The following is a 26597-nucleotide window of genomic DNA, read 5'->3' as shown; positions in this document are numbered from 1 at the left end:
ATTGTGAGAAGGTGAAGGATCAAACTTATGTTGAATTTGCTCGAACAAAAGAACAACTGTTTGATCGTTGGTGTTCTTCTGAAAAGGTCAGTCAGAATTATGACAAATTACGACAGCTCGTTTTGATTGAGGAATTTAAAAGGTGCATCCGGAGTGACATCAAGACGTTTATCAATGAACAAAAGGCAGATACATTAGAGGTTGCTGCACGTTTGGCCGATGATTATTCATTGACCCACAAATCTTCATTTCTCAGCAAACCATCCCAGTCCTTTTCATACAGAAACAATGCAGGTAAATTTAACTCCTCCTTTTCATCCAAGAATTTCTCAAGGAAAGTAGGAAATCAAATGACAACAGTTCACAAAATTTAAGTAACACTCCACATCATCAGATCCCAAGTCTCAATCTCCTTCTGACAAACAGTTCGGTACACTTTCTTGTAATTATTGTAAGAAAGACGGTCATTTAATGTCAGATTGTTTTAAATTGAAAAGAAAACGTGAAGGTCAAAGTGGTCAAAGTGGATCTAAGCCCACCGGCTTTATTTCTTCATCATCTCAATTAGAGTCTAATAATGTGTGCAACACATTTTCTGAGGTTAAACCCCTCTTATCCCCAATTAATGAGGTCATGGTCAATTCTTCTCAAGATAGCATTATGGGTATTTTCGAACCATTTATTCATGATGGTTTTATATCACTTTCTAGTGATTTGTCTTCCGCTACCCCTGTCAAAATTTTAAGAGATACCGGGCTTCCCAGTCTCTTTTGTTGGCAGATACCCTGCCGTTTTCTGAAAAGTCATTTTCAGGTTCTAAAGTTCTTATTAAGGGGTAGATTGTAATGACTACATTCCTGTTCCTCTCCATAATGTCTATTTGTCTTCGGACTTTGTTTCTGGACCTGTGGCTTTAGGTATTAGGCCTTTTTTGCCTTTTGAAGGGATTCACCTTCTTCTTGGAAACGACCTTGCTGGGGACAAGGTCATTACTAATCCACTTGTGACTGATAATCCTAGTTTAGATCAGGATCCACAGCCAATTGAACAAGAGATACCCGATTTATTTCCTTCATGTGCCATTACTCGGCCATGTCAAAGAAAACTTCCGAGAATCAAAATACTCTCAAAAATAATGTCACAGATGTTGACTTAAATGACACCTTTCTCAGTCAGGTGTTTGACACGGATCATTCCGTTATCCCTCGTGGATTTGAAACTTCCAGTAAAACTTCTGCTGACCAAAGTCAGACATTTTCTAGATCAAATCTCATTGCAGAACAACACAAAGACCCAGATATTTTGTGTTTGTTTGACAGGGTAGATGATGAAGATAAAACTTCAGATAGCTCTGTTTCCTATTATACAAAATCTGGTATTCTCATGCGTAAATGGAGACCTCCAGATGTTTTGGTTGATGACGATTGGGCTATAAAACATCAAATTGTGGTTCCAAAGCCCTACTGTGCTGAAATATTGCGCCTGGCCCATGAAACGCCCTGGGCTGGTCATTTAGGAGTCAGGAAAACTTATCATAAAATTCTCAGTCACTTTTATTGGCCTAATCTCAGGCAGGATGTAGCACATTTCTGTAAAACTTGTCGCACATGTCAAATGGTAGGAAAGCCAAATCAGACCATTCCAAAGGCCCCTTTACAGCCAATTCCTGCATTTCAAGAACCATTTAGTAGGATACTAATAGACTGTGTTGGGCCCCTACCAAAAACAAGATCAGGAAATGAGTACATGTTGACAATTATGTGTACATCAACTCGGTTCCCAGAAGCCATACCACTGAGAAATATAAAGACAAAGACTATAGTGAGAGCTTTAGTCAAATTTTTCACTTTATTTGGCCTCCCTAAATGTGTCCAGTCCGATCAAGGCTCCAACTTTATGTCTGGTATTTTTCAACAAGTAATGGATCAGCTAGGCATTAAACAGTATAGGTCATCCGCCTATCATCCAGAAAGTCAGGGTGCTCTTGAGCGATTTCATCAAACCTTGAAAAACATGATTAGGACCTACTGTTTTGACACAGAGAAGCAGTGGGATGAAGGAATTCATTTTCTGCTCTTTGCTGTTAGAGAGTCAATTCAGAGTCTCTTGGTTTTAGCCCATTTGAGCTTGTATTTGGACATACAGTCCGTGGCCCACTTAAGCTCGTTAAAGAGAAATTCCTATCAGACGATGATGATTGTCTGAATATTTTGCAATATGTGTCAGATTTTCGTACAAAACTCTCTAAAGCATGTGAATTAGCCAGAGAAAATCTTGAGTCATCTCAGCAGTCAATGAAAATCAAATATGATAAAAACACCTCAAAACGGAAGTTTGAACCAGGTCAAAAAGTTCTTGTTCTACTTCCGGTTCCTGGCAAACCACTCCATGCTCGTTACTTTGGGCCATACCTAATTGATAAGAAATTGAGTGATTTAAATTACATCATAAAAACACCTGACAGGCGAAAACAAAAACAGCTGTGTCACATAAATATGCTTAAGCCATATTTGGATAGGGATAATCCTACTATAACTCAGCCTGTCAGTACCGTCAGTTCTGGCCATTATGAGATAGTGATACTGAAACTGACTTGAGTGAAAATACTCTAAACTCAAAGCTGGGCTCGGTCAAGCTTCAGAACTCAGAAATCCTGGAGAAGCTGGAGTCTACAAAGTTGGCACACCTCCAGCCAGAACAACAACAACAGGTGAAAGAACTGCTCCACGAATATAAACACCTATTTCAAGATGTTCCAACGAGGACAAACGTCATCTATCACGACGTTGATGTTGGGGACAGTAAGCCTGTAAAACAACATCCATACAGACTGAATCCAACAAAAGCGACATATCTCCAGGAAGAAGTCAAATACCTGCTGGACAATGACTTTATTGAACCCAGTAAAAGTAACTGGAGTTCGCCGTGCATACTTGTTCCCAAATCAGATCACAGTTATCGTATGTGCACGGACTTTAGGAAGGTCAACACTTTAACAAAGACAGACACTTTCCCAATTCCGAGGATTGATGACTGCATCGACCGAGTGGGAAAAGCCAAGTATGTGACAAAATTTGACCTACTGAAGGGATTTTGGCAAGTCCCTCTGACGGATCGTGCTCATGAAATATCCGCCTTTGTTACACCAGACGGATTGTTCCAGTACAAGGTGATGCCATTCGGAATGAAGAACTCTCCGGCAACGTTCCAACGGATGATCAACGACGTCATATCCGGGCTAGACGGATGTGCAGCTTACGTTGACGACGTCGTCCTGTATAGTGACACCTGGGAGGAACACATCAAGCTCATGCGGAAGTTCTTTGAGAGACTGAGTAAAGCAATGTTGACTGTCAACCTTGCCAAATCTGAGTTTGGTTGGGCGAGGGTAACTTACCTCGGACATACTGTAGGACAGGGTGAGGTAAAACCTGTTGATGCTAAAATCAGTGCCATTTCAAGTTTTCCCATACCAAACTGCAAACGACAACTGATGCGCTTTCTCGGTATGGCTGGTTACTACAGAAAATTCTGTCCAAATTTCTCCACAATTACTGAGCCTTTGACTAACTTACTTAAAAAGAAAGTAAAGTTTGTTTGGTCAGAGCAATGCCAACAGGCATTTGATACACTTAAAGCCATACTGCAAAGTGCTCCAGTGTTGTCTGCACCAGATTTCACTTTGCCATTCAAATTAGCTGTGGATGCTAGTGATACGGCTGCTGGTGCTGTTTTATTGCAAGAGGATAGTCATGGTGTAGATCATCCTGTTTGCTATTTTCACGCAAATTTAACAAATCCCAGAGAAACTACTCTACAATTGAAAAAGAGTGTTTATCTTTGATATTAGCTTTACAGCATTTGAAGTTTATGTTACTTCTTCAAATCAGCCAATAGTGGTTTATATTGATCACAACCCTCTTGTTTTTCTGCAGAAATTTAAAGGCAAAAATCAGAGATTGCTAAGATGGAGTTTAATGTTACAGGAGTTTAATCTTGACATTAGACATATCAAAGGCAGAGACAATTTAATTGCAGACTGTCTCTCTCGTATTTAGAGTTTATTGTTGTTCACTTTCAAGAAATTTTATTGTTGTTCACTTTCAGAAATTTTACTTTAGAGTAAAACAAAATTTGAGTACTTAAATCTTTTTCAAGATTACATTTGTAAAAGAAAGATTTTTCTTTGAAAAATTTTCTTTTTTTGAAGAGGGGGTGTGTTATGTAGGTCATTTACCCCACACTCATCATGACCAGAGTTCAATTAGTCTAGAACATTCTCAAGGTCACTGCCCTTAATGACCTCACAACCTTGAATTCAATTAGTCATGTTTGGAATGTTCTGGAAAGTTGATTAGTTGTGTAAGAGAGATAATTTTAGAACAGTAATTAGTATGTCAATAAAAGTTCTAGATTGTTCTTATATGCCTTTATAAAAGGGACGTGCTCAGCTTCCAGTCAGACTTTTGGGATCGTGTCTCTTGTGTGTTACTAAACTCCAGCAGTAGTCATTCTCAAGACTTTTCAAGACCTTCACTGTCAACGCTGGATTTATACTGTGGACTTTGTGCAGCTTCAAGCCTGCAAGCCAAAGGACTGTTCATTCATCCGACTGACTGTTACAACTCTGAGACTGGAGCTTTGCCGTCCCAGCTGAGATAAGTAGTCTGTACACTTTTAAAAGCTTGTACTCTATCCCTGACTTAGCAATTAGTTTTATTTTCGTAATAATTTTGTTTAAACGTTAACTGCTGAGTTCACCCTTTTGTTCGTTTTCTCTGCACGTAACAACATAATCACATAAAATGTATCCTATACCAGGCACACGACCTGTTGTAATTTCCCACGGGCCACCACAGTATCGGTAGCGTTGAGATGATGTTTCCTAACTAGCTAGTTTTTAACAGTCTGCGGCACAAAGCCTCTCAACATGCATTGTCCCATACCTCCTTGAGTACTGATTAAATTTTAGTCTTTGGCAGCTCAAAGCACAGGGGAGCCAGGAAAAACTAACCAAAAAAAAATAAACAAAAAATATACAAACATACAAACAGATAAACATCTATAATATATATATATAATAGATGTTTATCTGTTTGTATGTTTGTTATTGATTCATGATATTGTTTGTTTGTTTATGTTGGTCTGTATTTTTGTTTGTTATTTATTTATATATTTGTATGCCTGTTTGTATGTTTGTATATTTTTTGGTTATATATTTGTTTATTTGTTTGTTTTTCCTGGCTCCCCTGTGCTCATAGGTGGTTTTTTTGACATTGCCGTCTGTAATGGTAAGGAGCAACGGAAAATGTCCTTTCAACAACTGTGCACATCAGATTTACTAAACTCATGAAACTAGCCTTGCAGGGTTTCTCACGAGATGTACATGGTGCTATGCTTAATTTTTAATTTTTTTCTTTGCTTCTGTCCATAGGTTTGGAAAGGGCGTGATTCCACATCGTTAATACTAGTGATCTTAGTGATACTTTCTTTTTAAAAAGTTTTGACCCTGCAATTAAAAAGATACCAGAGAAAACTAAGAAACTAGAAAAGTAGAATAAATAAAGATTTGTGAGCTTGCTTTCTTAAAAATCGAAACCAAACTTTTCCCAACAGTGCGGCATCGCCGCCAACTTTTCCAAATCCATGATAAAGATGTACCAAGACAGTTGGAAATATTTGCAGTGGTGTGGATAAGCTACGAATCATACGAAATCTCGCTCCATTGTTTTCAAAGAGACATCGTATATCTTGTATGCTTGCGTGGATACTTCTTGTTCCAACCAACATGTTTGATGGCACGGCACAAACACGGCAATGGATGGAATGCCCGGTATCTGCATGACAATGTGTGTACGTTCCATTCATCAAGTGTGCTGGAGCGGAAAGCGATCAGACTAACTGAGGCCTATATAACTGAGATTTTTGCACATATGTTAGAGTGCCGCACGCTGTACATACCTATGTCAGAGGTTAACTATACATAACATTGATGCCCTCAACGTAAGAGTAAATTACTCATACTCTCACTCATTCGCTCACTTGACATCGACCTGTATGGAAAAAAACGTCTGAGAAATAAGGCTGAATCAATAACTAAAACATTCCTCTGTGTAGGTCATCGAAAAAAATCTACTTGCAGCCACAACAAAAAAATGAAAAGATTATTTATTATGGCGTGAATAAATGTTTTAGGGCCTAATGTCATAAAAACATGAAAGAAATAGATATCGTTGTAGCAGCTGGCGCTTTATGAGAAAAAGTGCCGGATAATATGGATCTGCGAAGCTATAGGTAACACTTTATAATTGCTGTCGTATTTCTATAATTTTGACAGCGGTATTAATTCATTTTCCAAAATTTCAACTTTTCTCGACAAATTATCGCATTTCCTTTCTCTTCGGACTATATCACTAGTGGCGCCATCTTAAATACACCTACACGATATTTTACAATGGAGAGAAGAGTCATACAAGAGAGAAACGATACCGACTCAATCCCTCCAAACACATCGAAAAGACAGCGAAAGCGATTACTGATGTCAACTGGCAAAGGGAAAATACACATGATTGCGGTGTGTGTGTATGTGTACATGTGTGTGTATTATGCCCTTGTAGGTTTATAACATTCGACGACAAACAATGAATTAAATTGAAACGGCCCGGAAATATACAGAAAAATACAGAAAAATATACAGAAAAATATACAGAAAAAATATTCAAGTTTATGATCAAAATTGTAGCCACGGTTACGAGCAGCAGCTGTACATCATCAGAGGGCAATCCTGTATGAACACTGTAAAACGCACGTGTAAATCTGCTGATTCTCCACGTGTCAACTTTGGTTGGTTCTGGTACTCTCATCACTACATAGATCTGGTACTTAACCGTTTGAGCACCTCCTTCACTTTTTGTCGCCTTTGTAAAATGAAACTCAAACCATTTCTTTCACATTTTCTCAGAAATTATGATAAAAACTGAAGCCGATATGATATCATGTCAATTCAGTCCAAACCTATTACAAAAATTACAGAAAAATATACAAAAATTTACAAAATGTTGGACTGAAATTTTAGCTCGGGAAAAAATATGGAACTCAACGGGTTAAAAGAGTGTCGGGAATAAAGGTAGTATAATAAATTCCTGAATGTTCCCGTTCATGTATTGCCTTGGACTCAGATGACTGAACCAGCATCATGAGTGACCATTCTGAGTCTCACAGACGGTATCCTATAACTTTAGAAAACCTGTCATTGCAGTGCAGTACCTGTGAAGAAAAAAGCGTTGTAGACATTATGTGACTTTATTGAGACTTTATTGGTTGATCTGTTGCTATTGTCTTTATACCATGCTGACATTTTGATTCATTTCGATAATGTTAGAGGTACTCACAAGTTGCCCTCGTTTCAATGTTTGTTGAAGAAAGTTATGTGTAAGATCGACAATTACTTATCGAAAAGTTATGGCTACCTTGCAGTGAGTTTGTATCTACATGGGGTATTGTCAGAGAATCTGTTGAGAGTGCCGACTTTAAGACGAGAAGCTAACATATACAAACCTTACATCATTTTGAACTCAAAGTGTCTATGAGAGCTATTTGTGCAAGGAAATATAGAGCTTGCATTCCACAGGGGAGATAAAGACTAAATTCAATCATTGCTAAACGAGGAAAATATAAATGGAAAAGAAAGTGTGACAAAGTCTAAAAAAGTTATTCTGTAAAGTTTTCTACCAAGGAATTATTAATACATGTTGTGGACATGTACAGACGAATTTCAGTTAAACCTGTGTTACCCTATCTCACACGGGTGTCACGATCTATCTTAACAGAGAATCATTAGGGGGTCAACCATATGGATGAAATTTGAACTCATTGTAGTTAACTCCTTTCAGAAGTAAATAACAACACCAACTACCATCATAATACTGGTGTTCACCTTATGGATGAAGAGATGGTGCTGTCAGGCCACTTCTGATACCAACTGAATTCCCATAGGTTTTTTTCAGCATATAGCGGAAACGTTTCTGTTTATATTTTTATGTTTAACATTCAAGGTCGTATATTTATTTTGTCTGTAACTCATATAGTTTTGTTGCAACGAACCTTTTTTCATTTAATTTAAGCAGACTTTTCTTCTATCTTTTCGTGTTCTTTTATGAACTCTGGCAATTGTAGTAGAATCTGAATCACTGCAAAGTACTCTAACACACACTGTATAATGTCACCGAAAGACGAACCATTAACAAAATGCTATGAAGGTACCATTTTTCATCTCCCTTTGTAAGTAAAACCACTTAACTTTGAGATGTCAAAAAAGAATATGTTGTTTTGCACTGTTCAACTCACTCCGTTACGATATATTAGCAATGCACAGTACCTGCTCAAAGATCTATTGCAATGCATATTCCTAATCATTTCTATTAATCACCATTTTTCCTGCTTGCTAAACGTTTTCTGTAACCTCGCATTAATCTTTCATGCTAGTTGAGAAGGCAACTGTAGCACTGGTAAAACAGTACTAACAACGAAAGCGTGAACTCTCGATCGTCCAATCAGAATGACGAATTGGCGTGACCGACACGCTGATATGATATAATGCTGAATTGATAACTGAAAAAACTTTGTAAGTGTCTTTTTTACGCATTTAAACTTCGAAGTTTTCTGTAGCACTATTTCAAAATATCTTTGTGATGCTTTCAATGTATTCATTTTTCATGTGAATACCTGTACCATAATTAGAGCTTCAAGTTACATTTTCTATCAGTGACTCTACTTCGGCTTTCAAATTTTACAGCTTGAGGCAAAAATAGAAAAAAAAACTGCTGTTCACTGAATATAGGTATTACTTTCTTATGGGCAATAGCGGTGAAAAAAAGGATAAAGATGTGGAAACTTGGATTGTGTTTTAGAGTTTTAATTGTAAACATGGCTCACAGTTTAAGACTAAAATTGCAAAAAACATTGCTTCCTAGTTTTACTACTTATAGCAATACTTGTCACTAATATGATATCAAGATTCTCCCCGTCTCTCCTACCCCCTGTAAAGAAAAAGGAAATTCATGCAAATATTATACAAATCTTTAGGTACTTCGTTTGTCACTTCTTGAAATTTCAAATTATACCATTAAAGTCTGAAGGTACACCAGTTGAGCTTTTTATGGACACCTGGAGATAAAGTGCTAAAACAGATAAAGTGATAAAAGGTGTTCACAGTGTGGATTGACTGAAAATACTCAGACTAAGAGAAAGAATTTTGCCCTCACGTAAAGTACAATAACAACTAAAGTCACTGTGACTGACTCATGGAACAACAATTTTATAAAAAATTCGGAGAAAATAAAATAAAAAATAACAAACACTTTTGCTTAATATAACAGCCAGGCTATCTTCTTATGTTGTCTTGTCTCGTAATATTGACAGAACATTTTGGCAATGACTGTGCTCCGAATAGCGTACATTTGTTCAAAATAACAAAGGTTTATGCTACCTGCCTTTCGAGAGTGATAAATTATTCGACCTCATGATTATCACTCGTTACTCGCTAGCGAAATATTGTACACGTACGGTATTTCACTCTCAATGGCACATTTAGTCTGTTCACAGCAACAACTTTCGTAAAAATATTGCATAGAGCTGATTTCCATACAATCACGATTAGTCCTTCCACTGAAAAAATTGTCTGTTACATCGTTGATGGCGCCTGCATGGCGAATTACGTTTACAGTGTATCTGTGAGGTCAAACCATGTGTTTAGATTAACCAACGATAGTTTCGCTCCCTTTAAATATATATTCTTAGTGTTTTGCCCTAGGGCAATGGAATGCGTGATTGCTCAAACAGGATTACTTGTGAAAATTGTGATAAAGATACATGTATCTCAGACAGGAAATCACGTTATTTAATTGTTTAAAGGTTTTCGCTAGAGCAATGACATATCTGATACTTGATTACTCATAAATTGTTATCTTGAAACTTTGACCTTATCGATGTCACAGAGAGGAAAACATGACAGGAAGACACTTTAAGGATCTGCGATCAAAGGATTCTTTTGTCAGAGCTAAAATTAAGTTTAGGCACAACTTATTATCGTACGTCGTCTTGGGAAGGCATAATCGTATGGTTCTAAAGTATCCGTACAGAAAGGGTAGGCATTTGCAGATTTCGTAATATGAACATACCATTGTCACTCCGAAAGAGTTGTACAATAAATACTCTAATAGCTCATAACCCACGACCACTCCAACTTGGGGCTCGCTCGTTTAGGAAAACACACAGGTCATGTAATAACACAATTATCCGTGTGTGCCTCATATCTGATATCCATAAATTATCATAGTTTGAGGAAGTTGTTGTGACCACAACCGACGGTGGAGATATTTTATGGCAAAACAATCACCGAGATAACTTTAATATGATTGTCTTTCCATGTTGCCTTTACAATCTTGAGTATATTAATTCAAGCCAATTATAATAGCTCAAAGTGTGGATAATATTTCAACTATTTTCGTGTCATGAGAAGAAATCTTCTCATTCTTCTCGTTATAGTGTATTTGACGACGGAGTGTCAGCCCTGCCAGCAAGAAGCATTGTGCCTATACAATGTTATTGTTGACACACGAATTCTAGTCGGACAGACATTCAGTTATCCATAATGATATCGCACATAACACGCGTATATGCTGTTTGATAAGATGATCACGAGGCACATCGGTATGATTCGGGAAAGGAATAAAAAAATGTATTCCACGTACGGAACGGAAACACTCAAAAATATATGATTTTTAAATAATCGCATATTACGTTCGCATAAGCACTTTCGTCCAATACGATCTTCTCCAAAGACAAACACAGTGGTTTTATGATACTGGTAATTCTCCAAATTGAAATGATTGTCGAGCCTGTGGTAAAGCCAGTGATTGAAGGCGGCAGCCACGGTTGACCCGGATTGAAAATCACTGTATTATCAAAAACAACATGGACGTATGTAGTAAATCATTTTCGCCTCCTAATACGTCCAGCGCATTCAAAGGAGACAGCCTTCCTTAATACAGAATTAATCTCCATATTATTCTTGCAGAAGTTTAAAATCTTCTAAAATATTAACTCTTCCCACGCGAAAAAAACGCTAGCAATTTAAAATCAATGTCTCTCGGAGATATCGCTAAACAAACAATGATTTATAGATACAGACTGACTACTGTCAACAAGCAGCAAAAATATATCATTCATATTTCCTCGTAGTTATTTTCGTCGTTTTCTGCTGACTCATACACAACATTTTCGACGATTCCATTTTCTGAACCATTGCCGTGATCTTTGTTCATACTAGCAGGCCCCTCGACATTATTACAGACACCTTCCATGGTGGTAGCTTCTCCATCGTTGCCAATGCTGGATTCATACACAATGTTATCTACGAAACCGTCTGTAGAGCTATGCCCGTCATCTCGACCCGTGGCGGGTGGATACGCTACACAATCAACAAAACCTTCTGAGGGTCTATTTCTCTCCTTCCGGTCCATGCTGGTCTCGTATGCGACATTATCAACGAATCCGTCTTCAACATTATCTCTTTCCTCTTGTTCCGTGCTAGTCTTGTATGCGACATTGTCAACGAAAGATGACCCGTCTTTGGCGCCACCGCCGGCTCTTTGATCCGGGTCAATAGTGGCTTCATACATTACGTTATCAACGAAACCCCCTCCGGTATTGCCTTTATCCGGGTCAATGCTCGCCTCGTTCGCAATGTTATCAACGAATCCTTCTTTCATATTATCTCTTTCGTTTTGGGCCATGCTCTCCTCGTATGCAACATTCTCAACGAAGCCGATTTTGAAAGCTGCCCTATCATCTGTGTCATTGCTTGTCTTATAATAAGCCTTGTCGACAATGCCCCCATCTCTGGCAATTTTTTTATCATCAATACTCGAGTAATAGACATCATTTCCACTGTTACCAGGGAATACATCTGTCCCTTGCTTGTCATTTGTAACTTGGTACTCTTTGATTTCCAACACGTCTTCGTAGCTTAGATTATTAAACTTCGTCATTTCATTGTTCGTATTTTTCCTCCCAGGAGCCTTCGACCTGAAAACGCCATACAAGTGGTGAGCAATTGAAACAAAAGGACAAATGGGGCATTCAGATTGTCGTATTAAAGTTCGATTATTGGCATTTTGGTTAAAATTTGTACTGCAGTAACAGGCTACAAGATTTTTGTTGCATAAATGACAAACATGAGACTGGGATGTTCTTGTACCTTTGTCCCGTTTGTAAGTCAGACTTAGGTAACCCCAATGGGGGATTATATGTCACTGCCTGCAATGCGCACGCTCAACAACTGTACTCGTCCCTTTCTTATCGAGATCCACATAATGCCGGCAAAACAAGTCTTTAAATTCATTCTAGCGATGTCTCGTCCTTGCCATGAAAACACTACATATCTGATGAATGTTTATAGTTTTTAGCGCTAGAGGTCTGACGTTTTCATTATAATTACCGTACTCTCACTAGAATTTTAAAATTTATCAACGAATCAAACTGGACATAGTGATGGCTGTTACACTGGCCATAGTGATGGCTGTCACATGACCTAATATCCTGCTTTATTTTTGTATTAGTCTACCTCCGCAATTCAATGAACCGCTGTCTAACATCTCCGCAGTTCAATGAACCTAAGTCCAACAGCGCTGGCATATTTTCAAGTGAAATTCAATTTTTCTTGCAGGAAAATCATGTATTTCGGATACTTATTACCACTCAAAGACCAGGATATATAAGCAACGTCAATACATAAAATAACTTGTTTCGAAATAGACCCGTGGTGGCGGTTCTTCTTCTGCACAGGATGTAAGGGAGCCGTCATGGGCTACTCAAAAAATTGAAACCTTAATGGGCGTGTTTGCTCAAAATGTGGAAAGGAAGAAGGGGGCTACTCAATTTTTTGTGCGAAATACACCTCTCACATTGCACCAGTCCACACACCAATTTCTCACAATTTTCGATGCGGGAGGAGAATACCCTTCTTCTGCTTTCCCCTGAGGGTATTCTACCAGTTTTACTAGTAAAAGAAACCAAAAACACATCTCAGATTGCACCAGTCAGAACCACTGCACACATCAATTTCTCAATTTTTTTACAGGATCTAGGACAAAACTGAACTGTTGTGAATTCATCATTTATTATCATAGAAACATATATTTTAATTTACTTCAGTTCAATAACCATTTGACATTTAACCATACCGTATTCAGTCTTTTCATTAGAACCTGGCAGCTAGAGAAATGGCACAAGAAGGTCACACATTTTCCATTCCTGCATATTCTTTGGTCTTCAGTCTCTGGCAAACTGAGAACTGAAATTCCTCCGCCATCCCCCACCCTCACTCATGCCGTAAATAATGACGGCTCCCTAAGGTCGTGTGCAGGGGTCAAGAAAATGCCCTATTGCAAAACGCCGTGTATACGCCCTATATTCTTTAACGTCAAACAAGCAAACAAACAAACAAACAAACAAACAAACAAACAAACAAACAAACACAAAATGAAAACTTGTTCCTAAATTTGATTACTTGTACTGACCTTTTTCTGCAGATAACGAAGACAGCAATGACAGCAATAATAAGCAATACCATGGCAACAGCGACTGAACCACCAATAATACTTGCTGTATGAAGATAAGGCAAAGTCAATACTAGATCGGATAGAATATTAAGTCTTAATTTTGATTTAAACTGTAACATCGCATCATGCTGATAAGAAAGTCTACTTCAATGGTTTTTTCCAACTTTTCTTTTTTCTCCTGCTATCATGGCATGCAAAACACAGTTTGAGTATAATGGGGGCAATGTGCGCAATATAGTGAATGCAGAAGACTATCGTGTTAGATCTCCATTTACCAGTGAATGACAAATGTCACAGAGGAGATGTACACCAGAACAGTGAATCTCTCTCTCTCTCTCTCTCTCTCTCTCTCTCTCTCTCTCTCTCTCTCTCTCTCTCTCTCTCATTTGATTTTACATTCCCTGATTAATGAATCACCTTGAGATTTATCGCCCGTACTCTTGTCAAATGCTCGAGTTTGAGTGGACCGTGCATCGAGCGTTGTTGGAGAGACTCCGGGACGTGTATTTGTCGACGGCGGGTTGCTAAGGCTTGATGGCGAAGGAGACACTCGTGGTTGATCGGGTCTGGTAAATCTGGTGATTACTGCAGTGGTCTGTTTTGTCGGCTGCGGTAACACTGTAGTTATATCTAGAGGGTAGGAAATATAATGGCAGACGCATAGACAAAGTATGTTTTTATGATTCTTGTTTAATTTTGTCTTTATATCTATTAATAGTACTCATATAATTTTTGTCACCAAGTCTAGACTTGTTGGTGTCATTTTAATTTTTTCTTTTGAAATTGTTATTGTTTTAAGATCATCATATTCGCCCTATTTACTGACCTGTATGCCACTCTTCTTGAGCGAAAATTTTATTGATGTAGCGACACCTAAATAATGTTATTACAATCAACATATATTAAAACAATATTACAATCATAACGTTTATCCATTAATAATTATCTGCATTATACGTCTTGGAATATTCAAATACTGGCATTAATAAGATGCTGCAACTGTGTTGTTAGTCCTACAATTTTATCATTTTCTTCATCGGACAATGCAACTGATAGTACAAGAGAAATGAAAGAAAGCCATACTTACTACTTTCACATAGAAGTCCAGAGTAACCTGGTTGGCAGTCGCAATGAATTGTGTTGTTTTTTACAGTGCATGTGCCGTTGTTTTGACAGACAGTCATATTGTCACAGGTGATTCCTAAGTTTGGAGAAAGAAAACATAGATTTTTTTTTTCATTCCGTTACTTTGTATCTGACTAAGCTTAAAATCATTCGAAGTGTTTATACGTTCATATTTGCGATGCTCCTTTCCTTAATTTCCAAGCTTGTAAATGCGGAGTCTTACAGCTACAATTCCAGGTCTATTGCAGAAAAGAAATTTTCACAGATTAATGATTGAGACTCGCTGTTTACTGGTTCTTCAGATATACCAAATGAAATTCAATTTCATCATTAAAGGTATACTGTCACCTGTTCTAATTTTGCTACAATTACCATGGAAAGATAAAATCTAACCAATCACAGATTTTAAGCGGGTGGCCGCTTTTTAAAAACAGCGCCCTCACATGGCATTTTGAATTCCAAGGAACGCCCATTTGACCATATATGGGCATATTTAGATTACAGGTGACCGTATACCTTTAAAAGCCAGATTATATTTACATTCTAAAATAAATATTCATGTCTGACGTAAATTATATATGTTCATGAACGTACTGTATATACAGAGTAGACTGACAGAATCCCACACCCCATGTGTCTCAGACGTGTTTGGTATTTCTGTCTAACACGAGTCAGAGGCGAATGTATGACGGTCTAGTGAGTGTCAGATATTCCATCTCAGCCCATTGGAGTGTGGGATTATTTTTTTCATGTCCTTAAATGCCTTTGAAAATTGCAGTTATCATATCTTATCGTACGAGAGAAACAACCATTTTCATAATGAATTCCTTCAGATTAAATCATTCCCTCTGAAAAAATTAGCTCGTCTTTGCCCATATCAAATAGTGTAAGTAACATGTTAATACTGCCGAAAAGTTTCTTCTCACGTCCCTAGAACTCTGGAAGTGTTTGTACATTAGTTTTGGGTCGAGTTGTTCTCAAACTCTGTATTGTCGAGCGAGCGAAATATATTTTCTTTGACGAATGCTCATCGCTTGTGTTCCATTTCAGTCCATTAGGGAGTAGAATTCTATTATATTCACTGTTGTAATAGCATTTAGTAATGATACTTTGAAGATGAATAAGTAAAACTAACACATGGCATCGTGCTTTCGAATTTCGTATACTTTTCACCTTCTTGGTAGAGCACAAACTCGTTCACTTTGACTTATGTCGTTTGCCCGCTCTATAGTTCCAGGTTTACAGTACACAACAACACATTGGTCATATAATAGGGGTGACTTGGTGGGGCGTGGAGACAGTAAAGGACCAATGAGCATCCATCAAACAAAATTTGTTTCGTTCAGGTAATAAAAAGTGTGTGAAAACAAATCAATTCCACAGTAGTGTTCTCAAACTCCCAGCGAATTAGGGACGTGAGAATAATAGAATCTCACACCCCCAAGGACCTTGGATCAGATTTCTCACAAGTGTTGGAGATATTTTGTCTTATGACAAAATATACTGTTCTCGCGTGACCATAGAATACGTTCAATTCACTCTGGAAACATTGTATGTTTAACTGTATCAGCGACTATCCTATACTTCGTGGTATTCCATGTTACTAACGCGAACTCTGTTGCGAGTTCCACTGCCGATACTTCAACTTCTGCTACGGACGAGATGTCCAACAAAAAACAATTGGCTATATATTCAAAATGGCCTATATTCACCAGTTATTTGGAAAATTCGGCTGCTTTTTATGAGTATGTCACCAACGACGTACAACATTATCCAAAATTGTGACAATCCTATCGTCTGCCCCCGTTCTCTGAGCCCCTTACTTTGTAGTTCCGGTCAGTGTGTTACTCGTCGTGATATTGGATGGTATTTTGCGCGTGTAACGAAAGGCTGTTTTTCATCCAATCAGAGCTCGTGTAACATTTCTGAGATTTCTGATTTCTGAAAAATCGATCCCTCACTCGAGTGTTGGATTAATAGAATCTCACACCCCAAGGATTTCTCACACGAGTTGGGGATATTGTTTGACAAAATATCCCTAGCTGGTGTGAGAAATCCGATCCCAGGTCCTTGATGAGTGAGATTCTTTTTCTCACATGACCAGAAAATGCATTAAATTCACATTGGAAACGTACAACATTATCCAAAATCGTGACAACTCTGTCGTCTGCCACTGTACTCTGACCTGCCTATTTTGTAGTTCCGGTCCGTGCGTTACTCATCGAGCTATTTGATCACATTTTGCGCGTGGACGAAACAGGCTGTTTATCATCCAATCAGATCTCGTGTAATATTAACTGCAGAGTGTGAGACGATTTCTGAGAGTATGGGATTCGATTATTCCCCACACCATAGATCCCACACTCCCAGTGGCCAGGAATGTAAGAAATGCATGTTTCAGACTAAGTAATACCTTAGAACATTCGATAAAGAGTACAAAGTAGCTGGTGATCATGGGAATAAACCTGTACGATGAAAACAACTATTACCGAAATGAAATTTGTATCAGTGTCATTGTGCCAACACTTAATCGAACATTAATGAAATTAAGTGACGATGTTTCACATGAAACCAATCGACCAGGAATGTTTATACACTGCTGAAACAAAGTTGGTTGCACGTTACGCCGAAAGTCTTCAGACATTGTCTGATAAACAGGAAACAGGAATCAGTTGTTTTCTTTTGAAGCTTTAAAGCTTACTAGTGAATTCTGGAAAATGTGTGCGTTTGTCATGGTTGCTAAACACTATATATTAATTTAGGTTTCAAGTTGTGTAACCGTAATGGAAATTGTGAAGAAAATGAGCATGTCTAGAAAGCTAACAGACTGCTCTCACTCTAATCTGTAAGAATTGTGAGAGTTTGTTAGAGTTTGGTACTAAAACAGAACATCTAGAGGCATGAAAAATAAAGAAAGCAATAAGAGGACTTACTTTCTTCACAAAATTTTCCGAAATGTCCTTCTTGACATAAACAGTAAACTGAATAGTTCCCTCCAGTGCTTATGTAATCACATGTGCCATTATTAAGACATGAATTACTTTTACACACGTCCTCTTCACACCGCAAACCTGTCCATCCCTCTTTACAAACACACATGTCACCGTCTCCATCGTTGAAACATGTACCGTTGTTTTGACAGAAATCAGAGTTTTTGCACTCTTCTGGAACAAAGGCTATTGAACAAAAACACACAAAACATCTTCAGCATTTGAATCATTGCATACAATATTTACATCTTCCTTTACTTTGTTAGTGGCAGGAGCATACGTAAAAGCGTTTCAAATATAAGTATATGGAAATTAATGAAGTCGAATGTATCGATATATTTGTGACTTGTATTACGTTTGTCCTATTGCTACGGCTTTGGTCGAAATGCATTAAAGAATAGAAGTACGTTTTAAAGAAGCTTATTATTATAAGCTTCTCTAAAGCGTACTTCTATACTTTAACGCAGAGAAACACTTTATAAAGAGTTGTTTTTGAAGTTATATCCATTACTGTGTCGAAAACAGAGAGCAAACTGCATGGCTCTGTTTACCATTGTAAATATTTGATGCAGTGGCCTTTGCAGACTTGTATTTGTTATGCTGAAGACACATTATCCTGGACAAATGAATTCCCTAGATTGTGGTTGAAAAGCATTTGGCATGTATGTACAACTTGGCAATGGTCGCTGATTTCCGTAGCAACTGACCGGACTCGGCTAAAATATGCAATCGTTGTGAGACAAAAATAATATCTTATAAAAGCCAAATATTTCTTGACGATTTCATAGTTTGGTGCATACGTTATTCGCTGTTCTCGCAGTTTACTCTTACCTTTGTAAAATATGGCAAACCCTGTGTCACTACTGATTGGTACTGATGTAAAGTCTATATATAGTATATTATCTATCGTCACCCCAATTTCATAGTCGTCTACACCTCGAATTCCACTTGAACGGGTAAGCGTCACTCGATTGTTCGGCCTATCTTCGATTGGGTAAAGTGATATAGAATCGCTAGAGAAGAAGCCACTAAGGTATAGCATTTTCAAAATGACGTTAATCTTGGTCCCTGGACGAGTGGTTTGTATTAGCCACTTACAATGCATACTGTACCATAACCATGGGTAATTGCCGGGAAACTCAGGTGAAAGTATCCAGTCTTCCTGCTGCGTCATCTTCCCTCCACAGGCACCAAGAGTGGCTGTGAATAAAATCAAACATTTAGAGGGGCAATTCAAGTATTTTTGTGGTTCCATACCAAAAGGTTCAGGCCGAAATGACCCTGAAAGATTTATGCTATAATTTTTTTACAGAAAGTCTGAAGCGAGCAACAGACACCCAAGAAACGAGCACAAAACGTGTTGTCATCGTTCAGTACGTATGCTTCATGGTGTTTGAGTAAACGATTATTTCAAGAGATACCCGTATAAATCAATCTTGTCATTGAAGCATGGTTCTCTCACAATTTTCTTTATGTTCAGCCAATTGAAGAACTAGTGACAAAAGCCGAAAAACACTGAAGTCCCATGATTTGCCTATATTTTCAATGATTTTTGTTCTGGTTGTAAAGTACAATTTCTTGCTCTACTCCAAAATATCATATCAGAAAACCTATCGTGATAGGATTCTTCTTCAATGTTATTTGATTTTAGTTCGGCCCTAAAATCATTTGTCGAGCATAACCTTGTATATTGTACAAAGAATATTTTGTTTTCGAAGCTAATAATTTACATCCTTGAAATATGAATACGAAAATGTCCGGGTATAATATCACCAAAAGTTAAGCCATATATTTCTTAATGTTGTACCTTTTATGGATATAAAGATACCTATCTTCGACGGACTCCCTTGCCATATCTAGCTTGTCTAATTTCGACAAAGACAATATTCCAGATGGGAAAGCTTCCTGCTTATTGCCACTTTTACAACTGTAAACTTAATAAACTTAATTTAGAGTTTTAGAGTAAGGTTGTATGTGCCTCGAAAGTGAAAGACTTACGCTTTTGCTCCAACTTCCTTCAAAATTACCGCAATTATACGGTTTCGCTCAAATTTGATCAGAATTGGTACATACCAGTATGGGTACCTAAGATCAACAATAAATGTTGTTTCTATCTGTTCAGTGCAGGAAATTCTACGTTGATGTTATGACAATGATTTCTGCACAGTACAACCAGAAAAACAAGAAATATTAAAACCAGAAAAACAAGAATGACAAAAGTAAATAAGGTCTTGAAACTTTAGGTACTGGAGGTAAACTTTAGCAACATACATAGCAGAGAATGTTTCAACCACCGTCCCTCCACCCATGGGAGGAACGGTGTTTCAACACAGCTAGCCCCTCTTAGTTTGAGCATAGACAGTCTTCCCCCCTCTACTGTCTATGGTTTGAGCAGGTCTGTTAATATGTAACAGTTCATAAACAATGACGGGAAATGACTCAAGGTCCGTGGAATAGCCTGTTTCAGTCACTGGCATGCCACCACTCCTGCATATTTGCAGGATTTCCATTTTTCTTACCTCATTTGCACATTTTTGACACTGACGTGTTCATTTGAACAACGTCACATCTCAACCCCTGCATCTACCTGTACACCAAATACTGAGATGGTAGCTTTGACGGCATTGGAGCCTTTGTGTGTGACGGACATACATCCGCACACACATACCCACATACATACATACATACATACATACATACATACATACATACATACATACATACATACATACATACATACATACATACATACATACATACATACAGATACATACATAGATACATACATAGATACATACATAGATACATACATAGATACATACATACATACATACATACATACATACATACATACATACATACATACATACATACATACATACATACATACATACATACATACATACATACATACATACATACATACATACATACATACATACATACATACATACAGACGCTACCGGCTCATCATAGAAGCTCTTTTTGGTATTTATATACCAAATATAAGCTAATAAAACCAACGATTCTCTTGCCAATTCAAGAATAAAAATCAGGGGTCACTGCGCAAACTTTGGTACTAGAGAAACAAATCATCTAAAATTCACTTTTACTGACTTTTGAAATTCAAAAGGCTGCCTCACCCGTGTTTACTCTATGGGGAAGGAGAAAAAAATGATTATAAAAAACAAACGCGGTGAACATTTTTCTGACTCTAAGGGCTTTACAATGAGTCCCAAAAAACGTAGACTATAGGAAAGTACTTGATAAATTTGAGAGTCTGATATATCTGTCCCTGAAGCGCATTCTATGCCTTAACTTATGATTTGACATTTTCTATCGGTTGATGAACTCACTTTTGTAAACAGCGTTATGTGTTTTACCACAAGCTTGCGTGATGTCTCCAGGGCATCTATGGAAGCAGCTCCAATTATCGCTTCTGTGTCCGGTGTCGGGCAAATCATTTCCGCAACGGCAACTTTCTTCCATAAGTGACGCATATACGGTGTCATATGTTCTACAATAACTAAGGCACCTTTGAATCGTCATAGTTCGGTCTCTTGAAGGAGGAACATCATCATAACCTACATCATCGAAGCATCCAACATATCCTGGAACTTGATGTTGAAAAGTAAAGAGGATGCAAAAATAAAATTAACCTTTTTTACGCAACGAGGGTACATAAATACCATAAATACATTCCTTGATTATACCATCGACTGGATTTTATAAGGGACTTTACGTAGACTTGTGCCAAGTGATGTACTCAACACAAACCCTCATCGACTTAATATCATTGCACTGATTATCAAGCTCGACAAAGTATCTCGAACACCGCGAGATTTAGTTTATACCATTGAACGGGTGTTTGCTGCAGGGAGAATACCATGTACTACAGGTACCGTGCACCCCTTGCCACGTAAAAGCGATTGCAACACCATCTTGCACTCTGGTTTTATGTGCCTTGGTAGATGGCAATCAAAGTCAAACATCGTCTGCAAATTGTAGGTAATTAGCCTGTTTACTGCTCGGATAAGACGTATTTTCCAAGTAACAATGTGCGAGATTATACTCACAGTTGCAAAATACCCCTGCATCTTTGTTTTTGTTACAGCCGCTTGTATCAGTACTGTAACTGCATTCGGATATACTGTCTTCTGTACCAGTGCATTCCACTTTAGTTATCAATACACTCCCGTCTTCTCTCTTCTGGAAGGGGTGATTGGCAGGGCTCGGAAGCATGGCACCGGGAAAACCTAAGCACAAAAGTGACAGGAATAGCAATTTTTAGCATGAAGTTGGACAGTGTAACGATCCCCTCGGTCATCAAAGAATGACAAAATTATTTTTAAGAAAGTTCGTCGTGTTTAAATAGTTCCAAACGTTTTGAAGACAATTAGACTTCTGTACGTGCCTCTAATGACTTAAAGGGGAAGTTCACCAAGGATGATTTTTACATATGTGCTAGCTTTGTGGTCACTTACCCCGGAAAAGCTATTTTCGCCATTTATAACTCGCCCGATTTTCTACGAAAATGATAAAAATGGTACAGGAAGTTGCCCATGTAATTTGAATCATGGGAAAAAAGCCCCAAGCTTGGAGCTTGCATCATGTGATATGGAAGGCACCATTTTCCCATGGGTATGGCATTGTCCACTCACTCATGCTTAAACCAGGCTGTGCGTATTTACATAACTTTTGTTTATACTGAGTATCCTTGCATAAACGGTGAATCACTTATAATAAACTGTCCACTGTCAGATTTTGTGTTGCTGTTTACTACTGTATTACTGTGAGTGGACAATGTGGGGGCCATACCCATCCGAAGATGGTCCCTTCCATATCACATGATGCAAGCTCCAAGCTTTGGGCTTTTTTCCCATGATTCAAATTACATGGGCAACTTCCTGTACTATTTTTATCATTTTCGTAGAAAATCGTGCGAGTTATAAATGGTGAAAATAGCTTTTCTGGGGTAAATGACCACAGAGCTACCACATATGTAAAAATCATCCTTGGTGAACTTCCCCTTTAATAAGAAAATGGATATACTTTATGCAGTGAGGCAAACTATTGCCAAGGGACTAATCCCGTACGTATCCCCGCCTGTCGTATTGCCCTCATCCTGTTGCGACATAATTGTGGAAGCGTCGCAGTGACTAGGTCTTTGGACTGTACCTAAAATATTCTTTCGAGTATGTACGTGAGAATTCGAGAGCCAAACGATCACAATCGTCACAAAATGTCTGTCAGGTGAAAGAGGTCACCTGAATTCAACGAATTCCTTCTTCGTTTTTGGTACACTTTGCAGGAACAATAGTATTTATACCTACCTACTTCCCTGCAGACAACTTCGGCATCCTTGATATCCCATCCATTGTTACACACGGCTCCCCATTCTCCATTTTTGAAAATCTCAACACGACCTTCAAATGGAGTCTCCCCGCCTCTGAGTCGAACCAAGGCACCTATTTTGGTCAAAAGATGGATGAAATTCAAAGTCTGGGTCTTCGGTCGGATCGTCAAATGATTTAGCATAAATGGCAGCACAATTAAACTTGACTATACTGTCGGCTGTCTTCCGCTCCAGCCCCGACTGTTGTCATGTTTGACAAAAGACACTACTGGAAAAATTCTTTTTCAAGTTCTTGTTTGATTCAAATCATCAATCAATGTTGAGACCTCGTGGGACCGAAATATCCACATATTACGACAATGATAGAAGTCAGTGGCGCATTGTTATACATGTACTTACGAGAATATGACCATGGCAATGTGTTGTGTCTACCCTTATCATAAAGTGAATATCGTTGGTAATGTTAAATTTAACTTACACTAATGTGGCCTAAAAGTTATAATGGGCAGGCGTGGGAAGGATAATGAATACATATGTATCTAGACATGGAATGCGTATATGGTAGCATGTTTTGGTAAACAATTCTCATGTTAGGCGGCCTCCGATAGTCCGTATGTCAGGAACGGCCGCTCTTGGCATTCTCAGGGAAACTCAGGTGTCTATTCCTACACGTTCCCAATTCATGAAAATGCCGGAGGGGAAGGGGAGAGGCTTGTTCTCCATCAACAAGGTTGGTGAGAACAAGGAAAGGATCAGAATACCCAATGAGATACTCAAAGTAACACAAATTAAAGTTTGAAGTAAAAAACCACAATATATAATAGACTAGTACAGTGAAGTGTTACAGCACCGACGTTACTCGTATGTTGTGATATCTCGCCCAGTTTGAGAATAAGGGGATGATTTTGGTTCAAGTTTCTCCCGTAGCTCTAAAATAGCGTGACATTTTTCCTGAAAAGTCACGGAAAAGGTATCTTGAAATTTTGTGGAACGAGCATGGAACCGGAGTTCCACTGTGGGACTACAGTGTACAGGCAGCGTATGGGAGACACCATATGCAAATTGAAAGAAGTCAACATATACTCGAACGTGAATTAATTTGCATGCGCACAATGCGTGTTGAACGATAATTGCAACTTCAGACTCTCAGGCGAAAATTTGCCTCGTTTTAACGTAATGATCTAGATACAGCGAGAAGCCACTTACTTATAGCCTCTTATAAGACCACTCCGTTGCGGGTGAATAATTACAAAATTTTCGGAACCACCAGCGTCCGTAACACGCATTAATTGACCAAAAAGACGGCATATTCATTATTACTGTCGTAGTTAGATTTGCTGAAGCCTGTGGACTTATCATTACCAAAGACCGTTAACCCCTCTACTGTCTAAATGTTGACACAGTCAAACTGTAAATTGAAGGAATAAACTCATAAAAGCTTATTGAGAATGGTGAACCGTAAACGAGGTGTTTGAGTGCGCATATCATAGGGCAGACCGTGTTTAGCTCGACTGGTATGCAAATGTCATGACCTTATGCGGGTAACTTAGAAACTTGAAAATGTTTAAATTATAACACTTTGCTTAGGAACTAGCGACGTAAAAATCTAAAGAGCAGCTTTGAGTAGGTTGACTTTACTCTCATAAAAAGTCATAAGGTGTTGGCGACACAGAATTCTACGGCACACGCAAAACTGCAGTCATTGTCGTTTACATTGAGCCCGGAATTTGAATTTCCTTAAACTACAGCACAATACTAGTAGACTTTCACCTATTACATAACGCAAATCTCTTGATTGGAAAGTTTGACTTAAACACCTATAAAATCTGGTACGATATTTGTTAGGGAACCCCTCACTCAACATGTTATATTGGTAAGCATACAGGCCGTCACCACTAGTTTGATAAACACACACTACACAAAACACGGACGTAGGTACTTACTCGAAGCGCCGTCTATTAAAGCTCCTACGACAGCTAGTAAGTGCAGAAGACAGCTAAACTTGAACATGGCATTCATCGGTGAGCCAGTACAGACCCAGCGTTTGGGAAACAGAATCCTATAGACTTGAGATGGGATTTACTGTAATCAACGAAAACTGGCGATTCTGCGGCCAACTTCTCACTTCAGTCTTACAAATCTTGTGTTGCACCGCACACGGCCTGTAACCTTGACAGTAATTAATGGTAAACTCATAGACCAAAAGGCAGGATGTTCTATTAATGCAAACATAGAGTGTGATCAGGAAGACCCCGTGACATGTCACCGGTATGGTGGCCCATGAGTTCAGAAAAAGAAAAAAACAACGGAACAAAACCTTCATTTCGGTCCACTTTCCGGCTGTTATAGCTGAGTTTTGAGCGTATTTCACAAATAAACATAATGTTATAAAAGATGCAGATTTCATTACACGATGTTTTTTTCTCATATAGTTGCTTACAAAGAACCTTTTCTGCATTCATTGACTCACACCATCATTTCAACTCACAATGGCAACGTGAGTCTAAAACAATAGGGTAAACTTATGGTTTTGACTATGAGTGTTTCACCTCAGTGCGGTAAGAAGAATTACAATTGCAGAGATTAGAGCTGTACTAGCCAAATTATGGTCATTCCTTCCAGAATAAGAGTCGTTTATGCAGCTATGGCAGTCATGTCATGGAAATCATAGCTGCATCTGCAAAATCAGGGTAACGCCCTACAAACGACATGTTTGTCGTTCATAATTTGGATTTTGTTGACAGAAGTTTGACAATTGCTCATGAATATGTAATTTTCACATATCTCGGTTGCCCTTAAGGTCACCGTAGTACAGTAACTGTTTTTTCTTCATTTTAATCGTGTCCCGAAATAGACCTGGCGGAATTAGTGTTACGTAATGGCCGTCCTTGAGGATGGACTCAGTGAACACAGCTTCCTGAATATTAGGATTGACACAAATGCCACAGCGTACGTAGGCGTACGATGATTTACCGAACCCACGTTAAGGTTATCATGTTTTACGTCATTTATTTAAATTACCGTAGAAGTCATTGTAATAACGTCATAGAGATGATCAATCATCTTCTTGGTAAATCGAATGATAAAACTGGTCAATTCTGCTTTTTTTGAATAACGGAACTCGAAGTTTGGTGACTCATCCGATGTCAATAATTCAATTCGCCAAAATGCTGCGACAACGGGTCCTATCGTCCATTTTTTTAATTCCATTTCTGAACTCTTTGGCCCTATGATAAATCTAATGTTTGTTACGAAGATAAAATTGCGAGATATAAGTTCTGCTTTTTAAAGCAAACTTCGGCCTTCTTTGTTTGTTCGAGGAAAATTATGAGTGTTTGTATTTCTAAGCGTCAGATTGGTAAAAATTTAATTTTGTATTTATTTGTTGAAGGGGCCCAATCAAACAATGCCTCCGGGCCATGCAAACGCTGGTTGACGGGACAGGACCCTTCCTTGGGTTTGTGTATTTTATTGGGATCCTTGGCAGCCTTGTACCCGACGTTT

General features: G+C 38.3%; 1 protein-coding gene across 1 annotated transcript; it reads right to left on the bottom strand.

The window, feature by feature from the left end:
- Positions 1-8907: 8907 nt before the first annotated feature.
- On the bottom strand, positions 8908-25287 carry LOC139133309 (uncharacterized). Its single transcript, XM_070699842.1, has 10 exons — positions 25037-25287; positions 23071-23205; positions 21814-21993; positions 21094-21354; positions 18569-18937; positions 17681-17923; positions 14710-14823; positions 14040-14252; positions 13581-13665; positions 8908-12087 (listed from the first exon to the last, which is right to left on the bottom strand). Exons 1-10 carry the CDS (start codon positions 25110-25112, stop codon positions 11226-11228), a joined length of 2538 nt encoding a protein of 845 aa, XP_070555943.1. The 5' UTR covers positions 25113-25287; the 3' UTR covers positions 8908-11225.
- Positions 25288-26597: the final 1310 nt, after the last annotated feature.

The sequence above is a fragment of the Ptychodera flava genome, chromosome 5 (assembly GCF_041260155.1).
Source record: "Ptychodera flava strain L36383 chromosome 5, AS_Pfla_20210202, whole genome shotgun sequence".
Lineage (NCBI taxonomy): Eukaryota > Metazoa > Hemichordata > Enteropneusta > Ptychoderidae > Ptychodera > Ptychodera flava.
This window is presented reverse-complemented; position numbering and strand designations above follow the sequence as displayed.

Excerpts from the sequence above, each read along its gene's own strand:
- LOC139133309 (XM_070699842.1), bottom strand. The coding sequence starts at position 25,112 with ATGAATGCCATGTTCAAGTTTAGCTGTCTTCTGCACTTACTAGCTGTC. Across the intron at positions 23,206-25,036 it reads TTTAATAGACGGCGCTTCGA|GTGCCTTGGTTCGACTCAGA; the intron begins GTAAGTACCTAC and ends TGACCAAAATAG. Across the intron at positions 17,924-18,568 it reads GTTTGCCATATTTTACAAAG|CCTTTGTTCCAGAAGAGTGC; the intron begins GTAAGAGTAAAC and ends TTTGTTCAATAG.